Here is a 20,512-nt window from a genome sequence, read left to right as displayed (position 1 = left end):
TAATAGCCTGTTCCCTGCTTATGTAAATATTTTTCTAATAAGCATCTCTGTTACACCTTATGCTGCTGCACTGAACTGTCTCCCACAGTGGCGGAACCATCACATGAGAGGAGAGCAGAGGCGGAGGGAATTGGGAGTAGAGAAGTGTAAAGAGAGAATTAGGGAGCAGAGTGGTTTGAAGAATGAGCAGTTAAGCCGTCTGGTCTCACCCATCAGCTCCTCTACTTATGTTGCACTTTCTGTTTGTTGAACTGAGACATTGAAATGCTTTGTGAAGGAGCAACATAATGCTGCAACTCAGAATCTCAGGTTGTCTCCTGTTGTAATTGACTTTTTGAGATGACTCATTTCTTCTGCTGAGATTCTGATAGGACGTTTGCTTTTGCATTTTCTCCGGTTAGATATTTGATTGATTTGATCTCTGTTATAGTGGAAAAATTGTGTTGAATGTGTTTTGCAAACATGGAGGTATTCTCTTTATGTCACCCACTGTGGGCTACACGTGTGTAGGGGGGGGGTTGTATGGGTGGGTGCACACATTTCCACTGCGCTGTTTGTGATTTTAATTCCTCCTACTACAGGCAAAGGACCTGAGACTCTGTTTGCGGGGCAGAAGCTGAACGACAACGAGTGGCACACAGTGAAGGTGGTACGAAGAGGCAAGAGCCTACAGCTGTCTGTGGATAATGTCACAGTAGAAGGTTGGTTGTGTTTTGGAGACATGTGTCCTGTTAATTTATTGTGAAACTGATATTTAGGGATAGCAGTAACAGAACTAAAAAGTGATCTTTCGTAAATGTCAGATTATTGCTAACATTTGAATAATTTGTTTCACCACACATCGGTGGGTAAATATTAATACCCATCTGCAATCACAAGCTTACCAACATCCCACATTGACTCACTACGTGTCTCATTTTAAAAGGCTGATAATGATAGACAAGCTAGCTGCAACCCCAGAAAATGCGGGGGTCCAGAGTTCTATGCAATGTAAATATAGCACAAAGGAGTTTTTCATGCATGTACCTTACAGTGAGTTACCAGCTGTGAAAATAGTACAGAGGAATAAGTTCTGCCTCCTGCTAAGAAAATAGCAAAAGAAAGATGAAGGGTCAAGTGAAGAGGTGGAGTCACAGGCGCTCACGGTACTGTACCTCCAGACGAAAAAAAAAAAAAAAAAAACACTCAGGAAGAGATGAGGAACAGGTGTGAGCTAGATGAAGGAAAATGATGAGGCATGCTGAGGCCAAAAGCGAGGAATGACCCAGTGAAGTCGTGACCCGTCCACAAACTGGTTCATGAGAAAGAAAAACATGAAAATACCCTTGAGGTTCCCATCAAAGGCTTGGAAAGCTTTGGTAAGGAAGCTTACCAAGCTAATTGCACCGCATATGTCCTTAAAAACAACTTAAACTTTGGAGTGCAGAGCAGTAACAAGAGATTTTCTGCTTCTTGCTCATATAATTTACTTTGCAGCAGGTCAAAAAAAATTGGCCCATGATTTATTGAACCACTGCTGTACAGCCATGGACTCTACACTCACTCTTTAGCACAGCAGGTCTATTCCATTATCTCATAAACACTGAAAACTCAGTATAACTAAATTACCGTTGAATTTCATTCAATTCATAAAATAATAGCATTTACAGATAAATGCATCATCGATTCATCAGAATTACATTTACTTTGTCGTACAATCTCAACTTTGTGTTATTTGCGTGCTCTGAATGCTTCATTCATCTCATCATTCAACTGTGTTGCAGTGTCAAATAATTCCAAGCCTAGTTCAAATATGTCTTACAGGTCTTATTAGATATCTGTGCCATTAATGTCATGGCTGTAAATGATTGAATTACCATTTTGCAAATGTTTTGTATCATCCCCTGTTTTCAGGCCAGATGAGCGGTGCTCACACGCGACTTGAGTTCCACAACATTGAGACGGGCATCATGACAGAGCGCCAATTCGCATCGGTGGTGCCCTCAAACTTCATTGGCCATCTCCAGGGCCTGACCTTCAATAGTCTGCCATATCTCGATCAGTGTAAAAATGGAGACATCTCTTACTGCGAGCTCAACGCTCGCTTCGGCATGCGTCACATCATTGCGGATCCGGTGACGTTTCGAACGAAAGGCAGCTACTTGGCACTGGCCACATTACAAGCTTACGCCTCTATGCACCTCTTCTTTCAGTTTAAAACCACCACGCCCGATGGTCTGATGCTCTTCAATTCTGGAGACGGGAGCGACTTTATAGTTGTGGAACTAGTGAAGGGGTGAGTTTTTTTTTTTTGTTTTTTTTTTCTAATTTAATAACTTATTCTTTACTTTCCTCATGGTCTCAGTTAAGTACAAAACTGCTTTCCACTGACCCACAAAAAAAAATGCTCTGGCTTTCTCCCATTTTCCTTTCTCATTTGTTTTCCTTTCCAGTTATATTTTACAGAACTCATATGTACTAGTCGTGGGAATTGCCAGAGACACCACGATACGGTATTATCACGATATTGCGATATGTTGAGTATTGCTATACTAAATATTACCATATATAGCAAAATTTTAGGTAGCCACACCTCGGCGCCGCCTCTCAGCCTGCACGCCGATTTTTCCCAGTGGCCACTCTTGGTATTGCAACAAAAAATCCCCTGTGCCCCAAAAAGCATTTTTCCCATAGACAGCAATAGTAAAAGAGATGCCTGTAAAACTGTGCATAGGACGCCTCCAGCTGTAACCACTGTTATTTCCTAATCTTTGTATTATATATTTTTAAGTTATGGGCTTTTTATCCAGAAAAGCCCCTGAAAAATCTTTTTTCCCAGCGTGACGTCACAGCTGTGTACGTGCACTGTGATGTGTACGTACGTGCACGTCCTCATCGCCCCAGGGCATGATGGGAGACCCCAAAGCATCATGGGGGGTGACTCTACTGCGCATACTCTATTCACCGCATAACGCGGAAGTAAACCCGGAAGTCAGAAACTTTTTCGGAGTATGCGCCAGGCAAGCATTAAAATCAACGGCGGCCATTTTGCAGTCCCTTATCCAGTTAATATAATACATCCATGGTGGTAGCGGGAGAGGTGAACTCTCATGTTAGTTATTTTCCCGGAGTATTTCACTTTCGCACGACAGTCCCTGCAGATCGCATGTGTCATGTCAATGTCTTTCTTTCCCTCTTTGTTCAAAAATCCAAAATAAGTCCAGACATTTGACTTCAATTTTGATGGCGCATTTATCAGTTCTCCTCCCTCCATGTTGCTGTGCTGTGATCACCTATGACCTACGTCACGGGCCAGCCAGATCTCGCGAGAGCCGCGCCTTCGCTGTGTTGAGCTCACCAGACAGTGAACGGTTAGCACCATCTAGTGGACTAAAGAAGCAATTGATTTTATTTTGATGCATAATACAGAGTTTATTACCTCCGCCAAGGAGGTTATGTGATCGCCCGAGTTTGTCTGTTGGTTTGTCTGGATGTTCGTTCGTCTGTTCGTGCTGCAATCTTGCGACCTGCCACAAGGTGGCGCGACCTCCACAAGGTGGCGCGACCTCAAGGTGCCAAAGCCAAACAGAGCCAAAGCCAGACAGAATGCATAGTGCGCGGATTGAATGCATATTGCGCGGATTTGCTGTAATTAGCACAACAAAAGATTGCAACGGCAAGCCAGTATGCATAACTGCATATAGCGTAATAATAACGGCGAACACTGCTTCCTGACAGAACACTGCTTCCCCACAAAACATTATAATAATAATAATATTAATAATAATTAATAATAACGGCGAACACTGCTGTTCAATAATGAATAGGGAGAAGGGAATGCCTCTTCTGCTGACAGCGCCAAAGAACAAGTAGCCCACATTAGGAACATATGTCCATACATGGCTCGCTATCCACAGGTAGGTTGGCGGTTGGCGAAGGTCTGCACTCTCTGAGTGCATTTCTAGTTTTTTATGTGTATGTGACCAAAATATCGATATTTGGTGTCTCTGAATCGATACAATATCGCCACACGAAATATCGCGATATGTCACTGTATCGATATTTTCCCCCACCCCTAATATTTACTATTAGAAGGGTCAAGCTTTATTTTTGGTTTAGTGCTATCAAGTCATCCCAGTCTTGACAGCAACCCACCTCGGTTCAAACAGTGTGAAAAAAGTGAGAGATTAGATAAAACGGTGTGTTCTTGCAACAACGTGACAGCACACTGAAACTTTTTTTTTAGATCAGTGACTCATTTAATGCTGCAATGAATCATCAAGAGCTGGATGTAATTTTAGTTTATGTTGGTGAGCAATCAAAAACAGTCCTTTTAAAAGCTCAGCTGTTAACTGCACACACTGTATGTGGTCTTTACAGTAACTGGTTGGTAAACAGAAAGCAGAGTAGAGATCGTTTTATTTATTCCAAAGCTTACATCCTTCATATCTATTTTAGTTTATCAGCTGATGACTGTTAAAGCCCAATTGTGCACACAATGCACTGATCTGTGAGGTTTTTTTTGTTAAAGAAATGAAAAAGCTAGCAAACACCTCAAGTAAACTGGCTATGTTTGCAAGTTGTATCATCCCAAAGGCAGCTCATAATTAGTGTCAAAAAGAGGCTTTTGTTTGTGTATCTTTCTTTCTCTTGTGTTCTGTATTCAGCACCGTTACTACACAAAAGCCTGAGCCGATTCACCATCACAAAGACAATAGACAGCATAAAGGAGTTGTAATCAAGGTAGAGGATAAAGATAGCTTGGATGAAACAGACACAGTAGTCTTAACTCAATACACAAAAGACAGCCATATTTGTCTGAGGCAGGGACCTGTGCTACCTCCTCAGCCTGTGGGCAAACAGGGGCTTTTAGAGAAAGCGAATTTTCCATGTTTACGTGTCTTTGCAGTAGGGGAAAAATATCATCTTTTAATGACAATTTTCTTTCAAAAATTGTGAAATAGACAGTTGAGAAGAATTTGAAGAATGAGTACTGTTGACCGTAACCAATCATCACTTTGTCCTTATAGGAAAGTGTGTTTCAAGCCAAATTAAACTTTTTTTTTCAACAAATGTCTCCATTTTCTGAAAAAATAATTAACCGACACATTTATTATTTATTTATTGTTTTCTGACAAAGAATTTCTATTTGCCAAATAAACCCAGTTCTTACACAGACGCCATTTCTCACAGGTATGTCCACTATGTGTTCGATCTCGGCAATGGCCCGTCACTGATGAAGGGCAACTCGGACAAACCACTGAATGACAACCAGTGGCACAACGTGGTGGTATCCCGGGATGCCAACAACGTACATACACTCAAGATCGACTCACGCACCGTCACGCAGCACTCCAATGGAGCCCGCAACCTGGACCTCAAAGGTAAATTACATTAGCCAAGACTCCAGAATTTTCCAGAAAATGTGGTCCCTCAGAAAAATAACCATTGCTATGTCATCTTTCTTTTCCTTAAGTTTTGTTGGACCATGGACATATACCAGCTCAAATCCATCTGTATTAGTTCCACTTTCAGAATACAGTTGGATTTTAAACTAAGTCTAATGGTTATACACTGGTTTTATTATTCTTTGAGACTCTGATAATTTTGCCAGCTACATATACATTGGAAGATGTTGCTCCCCTTTCAGTGATGTTTGCTTGACAGCAGGCCAGGCGATTAACATGGAAAAAGGCTTTGTCGGTAGATATCCTAAATAATCCCAATCCAACATCACAGACCAAGCAATCATACCAAAAACAGTTTCTCAATTCATCCATCAAACTTTGTTTTTTGTGTTTTTCGTTGCTTGTTTCCACTGAGCTGCCAGTCTGACTGGGGAGAAAAACTGTTGCATTGGGTCCTCCTGACTTCTACCAACACATTTTGACTATTTTAGTTGCAGGCACCTTCGTGTATTTGACTTACAGAACCCTGCCCTTGTGGATCATTTAGAAATAATAGCTATGGTTACAGAGCTCTCAAGGGTATATAGGTATATTAGATCTGCCGGGACGCTAGAACTCGTAGCTTAGGTACTGTAATAGTAGGCATTAGACCTTAAAAGTCAGATTTTCTGAAGCAGGGGGCCGAGTAAAGAACAAGGTGTATGGACGGAATATGTTAACAGTGAATAACAGAGGACAAGCTGTAGGATCGGCAAAATCTTTCAAATGCTTGCATGCACCAATATAAAGATTACAGCTGAATGTTTCGCATTGCCTACTGTATGTCACGTCCCAGAGTCCAGAGTGCTCTCCAGGGTCTTTGTGTGAAACACATTAGAAGTCAGTGTGAGCACCTCAGCTCACTGAAGGCTGTGAGGAGTCAAAAGATCAAACAAAGACCTGGGCTTTTCTTGGAATATGATTTATTGACCAGCTTACTCTTTTCTTTTTTTCTTAGTTTTGCCTTTTGAGCTATGCATAAAGCAACGGAAGTTCTCTCATTTTTGTTGGTGTGCCGCAGTCCTGCAGGTGTTGAGGCATGCCACTTAGGTTTTTTGACCCATTTCCATCCTCATTTCCAAACTTAAGGAAACACGCTGAACATGCTGAATGGGCACATAGCCTTAGATGTTTTTACAGTTGACAAAATGTAAATGTTATATCTGATTAAAAATAAGCTTTCTTGTCCACTGTAACTGTTGTTGTGTAATGCAAGTTGTTTGCACCACCCTCTTATGAAACACTAGCAGCTAAGTATGCACAGTTAAGATCCCTTGGCTCTCCAACTGGGAGCCATGCAGCGAAAATGGCTCCATTCGCATATTCTAAATAATAGATACTCCACTGAATGCTTTTTTTCCTCAAATAAAACAGAAGGAAGCTCCTCAGTGTCCAATCAACATCACATACATAGTGTAACTGGGGAGTAACCATCCATTTGTGGTAATGATATGCGTGCTCTTACATGTAACACTTCCTTATTTTCAGGGTTTCTTTTCTTTGTCTGAGCAATTTGTGCCCGCAAGGGACGCAGATTGAGGCATCTCTGTGTTAGTGGGAAGAATTGTAAATCTTGCTTCAGAGGACCTGGAAGGGATGAAGGGGATATCGCTCCCCTCAATTCCCTCATCTGATTGGGCATTCAGAAGTTTCTCTGTGTTTCTTCCATGGCAATCCCCCTGCCAGCGTATCATGCGCAGCTCAAACACTGTAAACACAAGAGCAAACCATCAGGTCGAAATGTGGTGGAAGAGGTCTCCTGACAAATACATCAACATTTACTACAAAACTTTGTAGCACAGTTGTTTTCCCTGCTTACATTGTGCGCACAGGCCATGTGTGCTTTTCAGAGTGTACAGCAATCATACACAAAGCTATACAAATCAAACAAAAGAAATGGCAACAATAAGCCGTTTTTTCGCAATCTCTTTGCTCTCTTTTAACACCATTTCAGCCTGCATTTCAAAGACAGAGAAACCCAATTCTCCAAGCTTTATCTGTGTAATTGTGCAGAGAAAATGGGCAGGGGGGAGTGGGTTTTGTGCTCTGTCTTCCTTCTCTTTGTTTTTGGACAGCCCCAAAAAAAAATCTTCAAGGCATCCCTCTTTGTCAGCAAAAGCTTGGTGAGGGAACAAGACACACACACAGTCCCTGAGGATATTAGTCAGTGGTTTACTTAGAGAATGCAAGACAAGTTGAACATACTCCATACAGGGAATATGGCTTTGGCTTTTCAGTTGATAAAACTGAAAAGGAAAAATCAAATTAAAGCAAGAAATGACCATATTCCTTAACTGACGTAACCTGTTTGATCTCAATCAAATATGCAATAGAAGCTTTTTTAATACTATAGGGAATCAGGATAATATAGAAATTTCTTTGGAGGTTAGACAAGACACAACTCACTCTAGGCTTAAAAATATATCACAGTGAATGCGTAGTTTTAGAACTTGCTTTTTTATCTAACATAGTCACACATAACCGACATGTTTGAGTGTAGCCATACAGATAATGCGCTGATGAAAGGGTGATAACAGCTGAGTACTAATGTTGTGCATACAGGACATTTCTTTTCTTAATTTCAAGTGTTCTATTTTGGTGAATTTTAAATATAATGTTTACATCCAAGGTGAAGCAAAGGTGCCATAACTTCTGGATCGAAATATACTGTTTTACCCCCATAGCACCACATCTTTAAGCACAGTGGAAAAAGAATGGAGAAAACTGCATTTATTTTTGGATTATTGCAAATCGTTGCTTATTACTGTACTGTATGGAAAAAAAAAACCACATACTTATTAGAGTTATAAATCATTTGTATGGTTAAACATATGATTTCAGAGAAATGATGAACAAGATAACTGTTTTGGTCAACTGGGGATTTTTTTCTTTCAATTCACCCGCATCTTCATTATAAAGTGTATTTTCCCTGCAATATTTTCTAACTCAACACCTTCTGGACATTTAACCTATAGTCACTGGATGTTTTGTCCAAAATTTGAAACTGTCCACTAAAAACTTTTTTTTCCTCAGCTTCTGAGAAAAATAAAATAAAAAAAACATACAGCATTGATTCTTAAATTGTTGACCTTTTTCTTCATGTTTATTATTAATCATTTTTATGAATATAATCATTTTGTGTATTGTAATTGTTTTATGTAAATGCACACTTTGCATTGGGCTTAAAAGGCAAATGAAGATATATGCTGGGCAGACACATGTGGCTCAGGAGGTATAAGTATAGGTTATTCATTCAGTCCCAGGTTTCTGACTTCAAACGTTAGGACACTGAACCCCACTTAGCCCATCGCCTCCGCCCCTTTTTATTTTTCCGATCATTTGCATCCCAACTGATCACATCTTTTGCATTACTCCATCATAAATCGTCACCATTGATGATATATGAGTAAGATTTTAGACAAAAGCACACGGAAAGAAAAAGAAACCAGAGGATGGATTTCCACTGCTTTGATCCAGAAAATAATGCTGTTCATTATCATTGAATAAATTCAGATGCAAAAGGCCTTTCCTTCACCAAATGCATCTGCAATCGCTGCAAAGAAGTGTCCAAGAGCCTTTTGTCTTGCCTTATTATGTGTTTTTCTGTTTTTCTTTTTCATTCATTTAGTTAATATTATCTTTTTTAGGTTTCCTCCGCTTGGGAAGTTAACAGGAGCAATTAGCAGCAACCAATTCACTGACAACAATCAACAGCAATTATAGGGCAGGTCTTCATTTTGTGAAACACTTGTATCAGGGCTACCACTGGGGGTGGACAGGGGCTAATAGACTCCATTTGTTTATGCAAAATTGTGCCAGTTAGAACACTTGATATAACAATGATCTATTGATCGTTAATAAATTAGCGCTGCACATAGTACATTCAACCAGAGATACTTTAGGTTAATTAGATAATGTTCTGTTATTAAAGCCAATGAGAATATATGCCCCTCGCTGCATCCTGTAACATGTTTTACTAATTAATCTCATAGGATACAACACTTTGTGGGAGGCCACATCATTAGTCTTCAACAGTCGCAGCCAAATTCTTAAAAGTGAAGCAATCAAATCTTGAAGTTGGTTAAGCAAATAACTGCAGTTGTTATTTCAGGAATTGTCTGCTGTTGTTGAACTGTTTTATTTGTTGTATGCATTTTCATGGTTTTAAAGGTGAAGCAAACCGTGTTAAGCATGTGGAAAATCAAGCAAACACTGACGTCCATTCCTCGAAGGGTACTTACCTGTTTTACTTCCCAGGGAACATGACAAAGTCAAAGATGTTACTGTCATCATTAAGTACAGTGATGAGAAATGAGGACTGTTAAAATCGGTAGATTAAACATAATGGATTTTTTTTTAGGTCGATGATATTGATGGGGCAGGAGTAATTTGTCATACCTTGTGCCTTTCTTTTAAGATGCTTGCTAATGAGCAATACCTGTGCTGAATTATAAAATGTCATTGAATCTGACTTTTTTGAACAAATGCTAAACAAATTGAAAGATAATTTCGAAGGAGGGTTTGGAAATGGAGAGGGAGGGGAGGGTAAACAACCAGATATTAAGCCGTCAAGATTGACTTTTGGCAAGGCACACCTGTTAATTGAAAAGTATTCCAGGTGATAACTTCATGAAACTGGTTGAGAGAATTCCAAGTGTGTGCAAAGCTGGCACACAAGCCAGATGACTTGCATTCTTTTTTTCAAAACTTGTGATCTCTTTGGTGCAATGTGATAGTGTTTAAAAAAAATAATTCATAGATTTTGTATAAAGTATGTCATATGAGTATATGAGTATAAAGATGTCATACCATCAGCCAGCTGATCAACCCAACAGGGTAGAGCGAGATGATAAGATGCACGGCAGCTTTTTCATTCATTCTCATCCTATGGATCAAGAACACAACAGCCGAGGGAATAAGTGGTGAACAAAGTGAACACATTCCCAGTTTCTCAAGTTAACCAACCAACACACCTAATAAATTCCCCAAAACCCATTGAAAAAGGAAAGTGATTGAAAAATGAAGGCAGCACAGATCAATGACACACAAGCAAACAGTGCATGACTCCTGATTTCAAGGTTACTTTGAAGTTCTAAACATGAAAGCTATGTTGCTCAGTGCAGCTCCTGTCACTCCTTGACTTTATATATTTGCAAAAGTTCTTTGTGTCAGTGCCAATGGTAAAGGGGAGAAGAGGGGATTTATCCCGACATAAAACATTACTTTGGAAGTCTTAAGTTGCCCTATCAGGGTGTGAACTCATCTTTATTTACTTTATAATGTATTATGGTGATGCCAGTATGAACGGCAAAGCAAAATGGGACTAAACTTTTACTTTGGTCTACACCAGAAAACTGAACAAGCGTTCACACATCCTTTCATCCTGTACTCCTATTGTATTGTGTGTGGATGGAACATCATTACTTCAACACAAGGCTCTCTGTTATTTTAGAAGAATCCTTTTTGTTTTTTGTCATGATTTGTTTTTGCTTCATCTTACCTCCCTCTTCTGCACTGCCATCCCAGTCTGAATAACCATTAAACTCAGTACAACTCTGGGAATAGTATAAAGAAGACATTGCAGATCTAAAGAAAATAAAAGCGAACAGTATTAGGGGAGAAAATTATAAGTTGACAACCAATTTGTAAAACAACATGAGATGTCAATGCAAAAATTCCCCATGACTACTGTGGAGGTGTTATAACCTATAGCTTCTCTAATGGCCAGCGTGCTCATTAAAACACCAAGGATAACTTTCTTCAGCCATTAAGCACTGGATTCCTGTAATATTTTTTCCTCCCAGTCCCTTAGTAAAATCTCTTGGACATCAGCGGGCACATGAATGTCTCAGCAAATATTCATTTAGAGCATTTACTGCCTCTGTGCCAGTGTGGATATGTTTGTGCTGGTGAGATTTTGTCCTTTCTGCGGACCTTTGTGCTGCTCTCCACTCGCTCCCCTTTATTTTGATCATGTACAAATGCATGCAAATCTCATATCACAATCACAAACAGCTTCATCTGCTATTCTCAGTGCGTTGTACAGAAAACAAAGCAATTTCCAGAGCCTAATTTCTACATCATGCTCAAGATAGCTGTTTCCCCTGCTGGGAGAGCGCATCTCCTGCAGAAAGTCTCCTGCTGTGATTTGCTCAAAGTAAACAACTGCAGGAAAAGTCCAGACTAAACTATCAGCACTTTCTCCTGAAAATCTCCAGCTATTATAGATTTAAATACAAGGAGCTAATTTCACTTCTGCAGGGTTTCAGTTGTTTGTTACGATAAATCTTTGAAAGCAAGGAGCATGCTCAATAATATCTCAGACCATGACACTAATTCATTGTAGGATTGGAATTGGCTCCCCGACCCGTGATAAAACATGGCTTTTCTTGAAGGCTTTGAGATATTGTATCTTAGTATGCTTGTGCAGAGAGGATCAGGGTTTTGAAACTGACCCGAGAGATAAGTGGGATAAAGAAAATTCCACCAACATTTCCATTTATTTAGTTTAATTGGATCATTCTGAGATTATCATTTATATTAATTTAGGAACAATAACAGTTTTCCGGGTGGCCCCCTGAAACTTTTTAGCTCATACTGATGTGAGTACAGAAGGGTAGAACTAAGACTTTGTGTGTAATCTGACATTATTGGGAAGAGAAAGGGAGGAAATACGTCTGTACAGGGTTAATTACAACATGATGACTGAATTCAATTTTCTTTGTAACACTTCTTCGCTTTGCACCTGGTGTAGGATTGGGAATGACAGAAGAGGGAGGAGGAAATGTAATGAAGATCTGCCAAAGCAGTGCCTGAAACTATTTGCATAATAATAACTAAACAAATCACACATAGAGAATAACTGGATTAGCCTACACATCAGACAGTATAAATGTCTGAAGCAGTTTCTTCAGTCTCTTCTGTGGCGCATATGCCTGCAGAGCTTTAGGAAGGTGAAGACAGTCTGAGCTGTTTCAGAGAGGTGTTGAGTTTATCCATGCTGTGCCATTAATTTGTCTTAATCTGCACTATCATCAGTACAGTTGGTCTTATCCCCTTCATTACTCAGCAACATCCTTTTATTCCTCTCATAAGCCCCTTTCAGATATGCTCTGCTTCCTGTTAATCTGGTGGCAACCGAATGTGCCGTTTCTGTAGGAATTACTCCTCTGGTGCGTTTCTATATCATTTTTAGCTGGCAGTCGGAGTCAGTCAGCCCTAGAAACAAATTTGTTTCGTTTTCAACATGGCACAAATCTGAACTGCTCCACGGTAGCAGACAGGCCAGTCAGCGGTGGGTTAATTTGACATATAATCATCTTTTCAGAGCAACCAGAGAAATGGTGCTTTTCGATAGATAAATAACAGTGCTGTCCTAATTTTGGTCCTGCGTGTTTTTACCTGAGATAATTAGCTTGAGTACAGGTTTGTGTTTGAGCTGTAGCTTCTTTCATTTGTACTATTTCTCAATATTTTCTACTCGTCCCATCGACCACCATTTTGTCTTGCAAAGACGGTTTGATATGACTTTTTATGGGAATTTTTTTTTATACATATATAAAAAGGTCAATTTCAGCTGCTTACAGCCAACCCCACCGTGTGCTTGACATGCTAATGTGTTATGGAAATATGGCATGTTGTGAGAAGAGTGTAACTATCCAGTCTCACATGGATGGCAAATACCGCACACTCACATTCTGTTTTAGTCACATTTGAATGAACTGTGATGAACATTAACGCAAACATTAACAACGTGTGAATGACTAAATGCAGTTTCTGTAAGAAATATGAAGCCCTGAATGTTATATGTCCCGTGTCTGTAACAAGCTTCCAGCAAATAGCCCTTTAGAGACATTTGTTCCAGATTCTTTCTACTCTTTTTAAAAAAAAATTATTCATGTCCTAATCATGCTCTCCTCAGTGCTCCCTCAGCAAATGATAGGTTAGGTAGCATGAGTGCAGCAGTTGAGCAAAGTATTTCATCTTCTTTCGCACACTCACATGTCCTATGTTAAAATTAACTCTGGCATTACACAGAGCTTTGGTCATTTTTCAGCCTCATCTTCTTTTTTCTTCCTCTTCATCATCCCCTTTTGTTCAAAGCCAGCTTCCTCAGTAGCTGCGTAATCAACATGGAGACAGCTCTCCCTCTGATTGGGTGTGTGATCACATTTATGCATTTGGTTTCAGTTTGTATTCGTGTTGCTTCTCGTCTGCAGCCTCAAATAATTGATCTAAATATAATTTTTCTATTATCTTTATTCTTTTAAATTAAAATTGGTAAAACTACCATATATTTTTTGGTTAGCTCCAAATGAGTATAAATAAGTATTTAACTGAATGAATACCTGAATTATACCAAGAGCAATAACCATTTTTATTACTGTATGCACTAATCATTGCATTTTTCAAATGACCATTTAATCAGAATAATCAATAGATGAAGAAATACAAAGATTACTTTAAGGTGCTCCAAAAGCTATTTTCGTAAATTTGTCTTATTTTATCAGTTCATGGAAGTTAACATATGCAATCACAATATGAAGGAAATTTTAAGACATTATAGAAGAGTGCAATTCATCTGATCTGACGTAAAACAGTATGCAGAAGTGGAACAGCCAACTTAACAAAGACCATGTGCACACACAGTCAAATGGTTGTACATTGAAACGTGATGTCAGAAAACAGAACGGTGCTCTGATTTTATGTGCTTAAATCATCTCTGCACACAAATGGTTCAGTCAAAGAAACTTTATTTTCTGTAACTATCTGTTAAAACGTTGACAGCTTTTAATGGGAGAGCTGACGGAGGGAACAGGGCCATATGTTAATAACAAGAAGATGTGGTTTATGTGAAAAAATAAAGTAAAAAACATTTTTTTTTAAAACAGAAAAACATTTTTATGTAAAAGCTGTTGAAAATGGACTTGGGTTACAGAGACTGTATTCTAAAAGGACTCATTGGTTTCCTTTATAAACATGTTGAAATTGTCGATCGACCAATTGTTTTGTATTTAGAAAATTGCCAAATACATGAAGCAGTAAACGTAGTAAACTCTCAGTTTCAGGTATATTCAGGAGAGAATGGAAATGGCTCCGTTCCATATCATCACAGATACCTGGGGTTTGACTGGCATGCCTATACCTACTTGGCAGATTTCTGACTTGCACCATTCCCCCTAAAGTATTTGATACTGCCATGGGTGTATTTATTTTTGCTTTCTGTTGTTTCTACACCCAGAGGTCCACTTTGCCACGGTAAGATTGAGATTGTCTGGCCAAAAGAGAGAAGACTGTCTCCCTATATTACACCATCTGCCAAATTATTAATCAGGTGCCATTTTTGGTGTTTTTTTAATTTTTAATTTAATTTATTTTTTGTTTTCCCTGCATGTTCATTAAATAGTAACAGCAGGTACAGTTCTTTATACCACACCAGGAATTGATCATTTTGGCACTTTATATTTCTTAAGGACAATATTCAAAACGTCACCTTACTTCCCATTCCAGTCATCGCCCAGCCATCAGTCTTGCTTGCATTGGACGTCTTATTATAAATAGGGAAACATTTCCAACCATCCGGAACTTCATCCAACTGGAACATTCAGTCTAGTCAAGCTTTTATCAATTGATTATAAATGTTTTAAAAGAATGTGTTAGTACATATATATCTAAGTCTCCTGTCTTTCCTGGATCGACTTTATCGAATTAGATTTATCTGAATCACAAATTGTTTCACACTTTTGTTGCAGAAAAAAAAATTAACCGAACGGGTCTAGTCTATCTTAAAAATCCACTCGAAAACTACCATAACATTATTAAGGATTAATATATTTTAACTAATAAGTTGTTTATACAAAATTGTGGATATTAAACGTGCCTCTCTAATGTTGAACATCCAAGACAATAATGTAGTGAAATTGCAGTTGTTCGATGGACAGTGGAGAATAGAACAGTTAGTACATAGTGACAGCAGTCTTTGGAAATGCTATAAATAAACTGCCTTCTTACACATCTTGCAGAGTAAGAATCAGAGTTAAATTGTTGAATATATCTAGAGTACAACAGTGTTACACTCTCACTGTTCAACTGAGGACACAATCACTTCAAAAGCATTGTTGCATGTCCGGAGTTCTGCTCCAAATGTCTTTTAGGGTACAATTGAGAGTAGCAAAGAGATAGTGAAAGGAAAAGGAGATCATGGAAGACAAGGGAGATGTGGACAAAAATAGGAAATCAGATAGTGTAAGATGGTGACCGAGCAAAGTGAGGAAAACTCTGGTGGTATGAGAGCTCAGCCAGGGCCGAATGAAAGAACACTGAATTCAGAGAGACATTTCATAGAGGAAGAATGAAAGCATCAAAGTGTGTGAAAATGCCTGCTCGGGTGACAATAGAATCTTTTAAATTCTGTCACATGCAAGCGTTGGCACATTTTCTGCCACAGATCTGTCAAGAACTTTGATAACAACTGATAGAGTGCGGCTAAATAAAACACTGTGATGGAAGCCAACAGCTGCATATCTTATTCTCTGTTTGTTTTAGAATGAAGGATTTTATGTCAAATATTTTATGTTAAATTTGATATCAAGGATTTAATTAATTACATGTGCAGAGGCTTAAACACAGCAAATATCTAATAGATATGAACCAATCAAATGATTAAATTGTGGTGAGACCATGAACAAATTATTTCAACTTGAAAACAAACATACCAGTGCAACTATATAAATACTGGTATCATACTAATGTTAATTGAAATATCATTCAGTTACTGGACACATAATGGCAAAAATGTCCACCGTTTCTGCGGTCTATGGAATTTTACTGAGCACATTGGAAATTACAGCAAAGTTGGAATACAATACAAAATACAAAACAGGTGCATGATGAACACAGTCAGATAAATGATTAATTGATAACTTTGTACCAAATTCTGTCTTTCAATTGTCTAAATACTCATTTTGTTGCTGATTTAAGGTATGCAAAATACAAGATAAGACAATAGAATTTACCCTAGTGTAATTGTTTCATCACCAACATTTAACCACCTGTGGTTACAGTAGAATTCCGTAAGAACAAAACGGTTCTCAAAAGTGCACACGATGAATTAATTATAGCTTTGTTTGCCTTCAGTGTGGCTGTTTTCAGACATACACATCCAAAATATGAAGACAGAGCAGGCAACACAATTATACAACTTGCAATTTAGCATCAGGAATTAACACGTAAGCAGCATCACCATTTATTCTTTACACCAGTCATCCTGTTGTGGCATCTGCAGAATTGTAGCGCCTCTCTAATTAGCAATCAGATCCCCTGTATCTTCCTGCTGCTTGCTATTGTCTCAGCCCTGCCTGTAATACATATCATCCTGATAGGCAATCACTTGCACAGCCCACAAGAGTGTGTGTGTGTGTGTGTGTGTGTGTGTGTGTGTATGTGTTTGCATTTACTTTTGTATTTGTGATCAGTAATGATTCAATCTTAGTCAATTAGAGCCAGCCTGCGAGTGAAGCAAAACAAGAGATGGAGGACAGAAAGAGTGAGAAATCAAGAGGGAGGCAGAGCTTCTTAATAGAGCATTTAATGAAAGTTAATGGTGGACTCTGTTTTCACTGGGGCATTGGCAAGAGGGAGTCTGAGTATTGAGTGGAGATCAGACAGTATCCATTCATGGCCTTTTTCTCATTATCAGACCTCTCTTAATGATGGGTATAAACAATATACTGTATATTGGAGCATTGCTAGATATGTGCAAAAACTGCTACACCACCACATCACTTGGGAGCCAATTATAGACTAGGATGAAATATAGCTCTCGTCTTGAGCAGTGTTTTGACTATATAAAATGAATAGCTTAATTTAAACATTTTATCTAAAAAAAAAAAGAAAAAAATCAAAACTTGCCCATGATAGGAAAATCACAAACTACATCATCTTCTCATGAAAGCAAAAGTATTTTAGGCATTAAAGAAAACAGATGTTAAGATGAGAGTTGTGCGCTTAAATGCATGAAATTCATTCCTCCTGCAGATAGCTCAAAGATTATGGAAAGTGTAAAATCGGAACTTTGAAGTTTTTTTGCTTTACAGAAACTGCTTAGTTTTTAGACCAAATTATCTGCACACAGACATGGCCGGTAGTGTGAAAAGACTGTGTCAAACTATATGTAAACAATGTTCTTTCTCTCTAAGAATTGGTTTAAAAAAGCAGGTTGTGGATGGAATTTTAGCTTTAAGAGTATGTGTGACTTACTAAACCAGCCAGACTTGGTTACTACCTACTGTGGTTTGTATAAACCTCCAGCATACACACAGCTCACTGCCCTTTGGAAGACAGCAGATTACACAGAACTGGGTGCCAGTTGAACTTCAGGTACATAAACATACTGACACAACTGCAGTGTCCTGTTTCCATTTCCACTGTGCTGCACCCTCAAACTTTCAATTTTAATTGAAATTAATTTTTATTTATATAGCGCTAAATACAACAAATGTCATCTCAACGTACTTAAATAGTATAGTCCAATTAAATTCATTGTAATCATAATTATTTTCAAAATAATCCAATTCATTCATATAGAATTTCCTAGCTGAGGAAACCAACAGATTGCACCGAAACTTGTCTTCAGTCCAATCTCCCGTCCTGACTCCCGGCCTTGTTATGTGGAGCTGCCAGCGTGGCTTGTGTGTGACACATTAGGAACATTATGATTTTCATTTTGACTCCCTATATTAACAGATTATACCATCCACACCAGCTGTCTGAGACACATGTTTCCGACTGTGTATCTAGAGCCTCAACATCGTGCCTGTCTTTCACGCATGAGATAAGCTTCATGAGGCAGTTACACTAGATTACTTTTATCTAGAAGACACTTTAAACCAAAGCGACTTACAGTGGAACACACAAGGGGGCAATTTGAGGTTCATTATCTTACACAAGGACACTGATACATAGAATCGGAAAGATTGGGATTCAGCTATTAAACTTGACAACAAAAATAACCCCTCCACCGTCTCAGTGACAACAGAAACATCTGATAGCCAACATATTTTATCAAAATCACAACAATATGTTGATTAAATCCCAATAAAAAATGGAATCATCATAGCGTAGACCCACAATATCTACGTTGTGTCGCAAAATCTTTATCTATCTATAAAATTGGTCTGCTTTTTACGATGGTCTTTGTCAGAAGCTCTACTGGGCCAGATATTCAAGCATCCCGATTTTCAGTTGACACAGTCAAATGTTTTGTTAGGTTGGTCATCTACCTTTCTTTTAGAGGACTGAGTTACTTCTCAAAGTTTCTTAAACACGGACAAATGTTGTGTTTCATGTCCAGCGGACACAAGCAGTGTGCATGTGAACTGGTACAAATAGAACCCCATAAAACGCCATTGACGCTACTAAAACATTAAACAGCAGAAAAAAGCGAGACGCACTGAGGTCATGTTCTTCCATTGCTGCTCCGATCCCACATCCATGTTGAAGCTCGCTTTTTTATTCATTGTTCTCTCCTAAATGAATAAGACCAGTCTCTACCCTGGCTCTGGATTTTTAAACATGGCAGTCACAACAAGATAACTTAGGCTTTGGCTCCAAACCAGCACTGGAACCCTTCGGTGGAAAAATCCCGGGGTCGGACTCGGACTTGGTCTCTGGCTCGGAAGAAAGTTTGTTATCATCATTCTCACTTTCAAAGTCTAAAACAGTCATTAAGAGCTGCAAGCGTTTAGTCTGAGATAGGCTCAAAGTTGTCTAATTAACATCAAAGTATTTAGCACATTCATATATCAGTCTTGACTATTTTGCTGATTGCTGATTACGGTTTTCTACCGTATAAGTACAAACCTAATTATAGAGATTATGTTGAGAGGACATGTAAAATTTATGTTGAGCCATTTCGTCAGTGCTTTGTGAGGCATTATAAATCTTTTGCATGTTACCTTTACTCGCGGCAAGTTTCAAATGTTAGACACGAGAACTTTCACTTACTGCCATGTTGCATAGAAATAATAGTGTTGGGGGGGGGGGGGTGTCTGTAATATATGCTTCGGAACAAACATTCAAGGACCAAGTGAACAAAGTCAAAACTTTACCCAAACAGATCTGTAATTCAAATTAAAGTTTTGAGTCCAAACTGAACATAGAGGAAGAGTGGGTGCATGTATGCAAGCTGCATATTTATCTTTCTTCTATAGTCTTTACTTGTCTGAAAGAAAACAAAACTTGCATACCTCATTTTTACAGTACATCTGACACAGCCCTGCTTTTTCTCTTGTTTGTTGTATGTAGTTATGCAGGCAGACAGTGGAGTCTCAAACGTGATGTTGGCCTCTGCAGAAATGTACTGTTTGCTCTTTTGAGATGAACTTTACACCGAAAATTTCGTGTTAGCGAAATGATTCTCACACTCCTGATTCCAGGACATAACTCAGCTGGACAGTTAATGAATTCATTGTATTGATTACAATGTCCGGGAGCCCTGGCTGGGAAATATGAAGTGTCAAGTGCTCATTAATTCTAGAGAGGAGCTGGCAAACATCATTGACTCATTCCATTACACAAAGTCCGCTTATAATTGCCCTTGTGGCTCATTGCCTCTGAGTTGAAAGTTCTCAGCTCTAGCTGTGAAAAATATTTTTTAGTTTTGAGTCGGGAGGTTTTTCTGATGATCTTATCTGTGTAGAAGGAACTCGCCCCTATATGGAAAGTTTCTGCAGGATGTTCATTTTATGCTTCCTTAAAGATAAAGCATAAAGTAGAGGTTTTGATGATATGAAAACCCTGAAGCATTTCAAACCGTGTTTATTCATATGCCCTTACATCAAAGGCCTCCTTGTATTTTCTGTAATTTCACTCGGCATTTTCTGCAAAACTTCATGGAACAGAGGGCAGCGATAGATAGAGGGGGAATATAATTGGGTTTATAAGTGGATGGGCTTTTTTTCCCCCTTTTATGTTGGAATATAAAGAGACCATAATTGTACTTGAGAACTGAGATTTCCCAAAACCCAGCTTTATCATCTTGCTTAAGATTCACATTTTCTGCCTCCTTCGTAAGTGAGTTCCACTGA

The 20,512-nt window shown here is 38.7% G+C and overlaps 1 protein-coding gene across 8 annotated transcripts in view; it reads left to right on the top strand.

Moving 5' to 3' along the window:
- The window catches only part of nrxn2b (neurexin 2b), a 694,839-nt gene that overhangs the window by 377,985 nt on the left and 296,342 nt on the right, over positions 1-20,512 (top strand). For all 8 annotated transcript variants that reach the window (XM_075451532.1, XM_075451531.1, XM_075451530.1 and 5 more), the window contains 3 exons: positions 582-701; positions 1,894-2,275; positions 5,173-5,363. In XM_075451532.1, coding sequence (XP_075307647.1) covers positions 582-701; positions 1,894-2,275; positions 5,173-5,363 — 693 coding nt within the window. The remainder of the gene's footprint in view (positions 1-581; positions 702-1,893; positions 2,276-5,172; positions 5,364-20,512) is intronic.

This window comes from Odontesthes bonariensis, chromosome 19 (assembly GCF_027942865.1).
Source record: "Odontesthes bonariensis isolate fOdoBon6 chromosome 19, fOdoBon6.hap1, whole genome shotgun sequence".
Classification (NCBI taxonomy): Eukaryota; Metazoa; Chordata; class Actinopteri; order Atheriniformes; family Atherinopsidae; genus Odontesthes; species Odontesthes bonariensis.
This window is presented reverse-complemented; position numbering and strand designations above follow the sequence as displayed.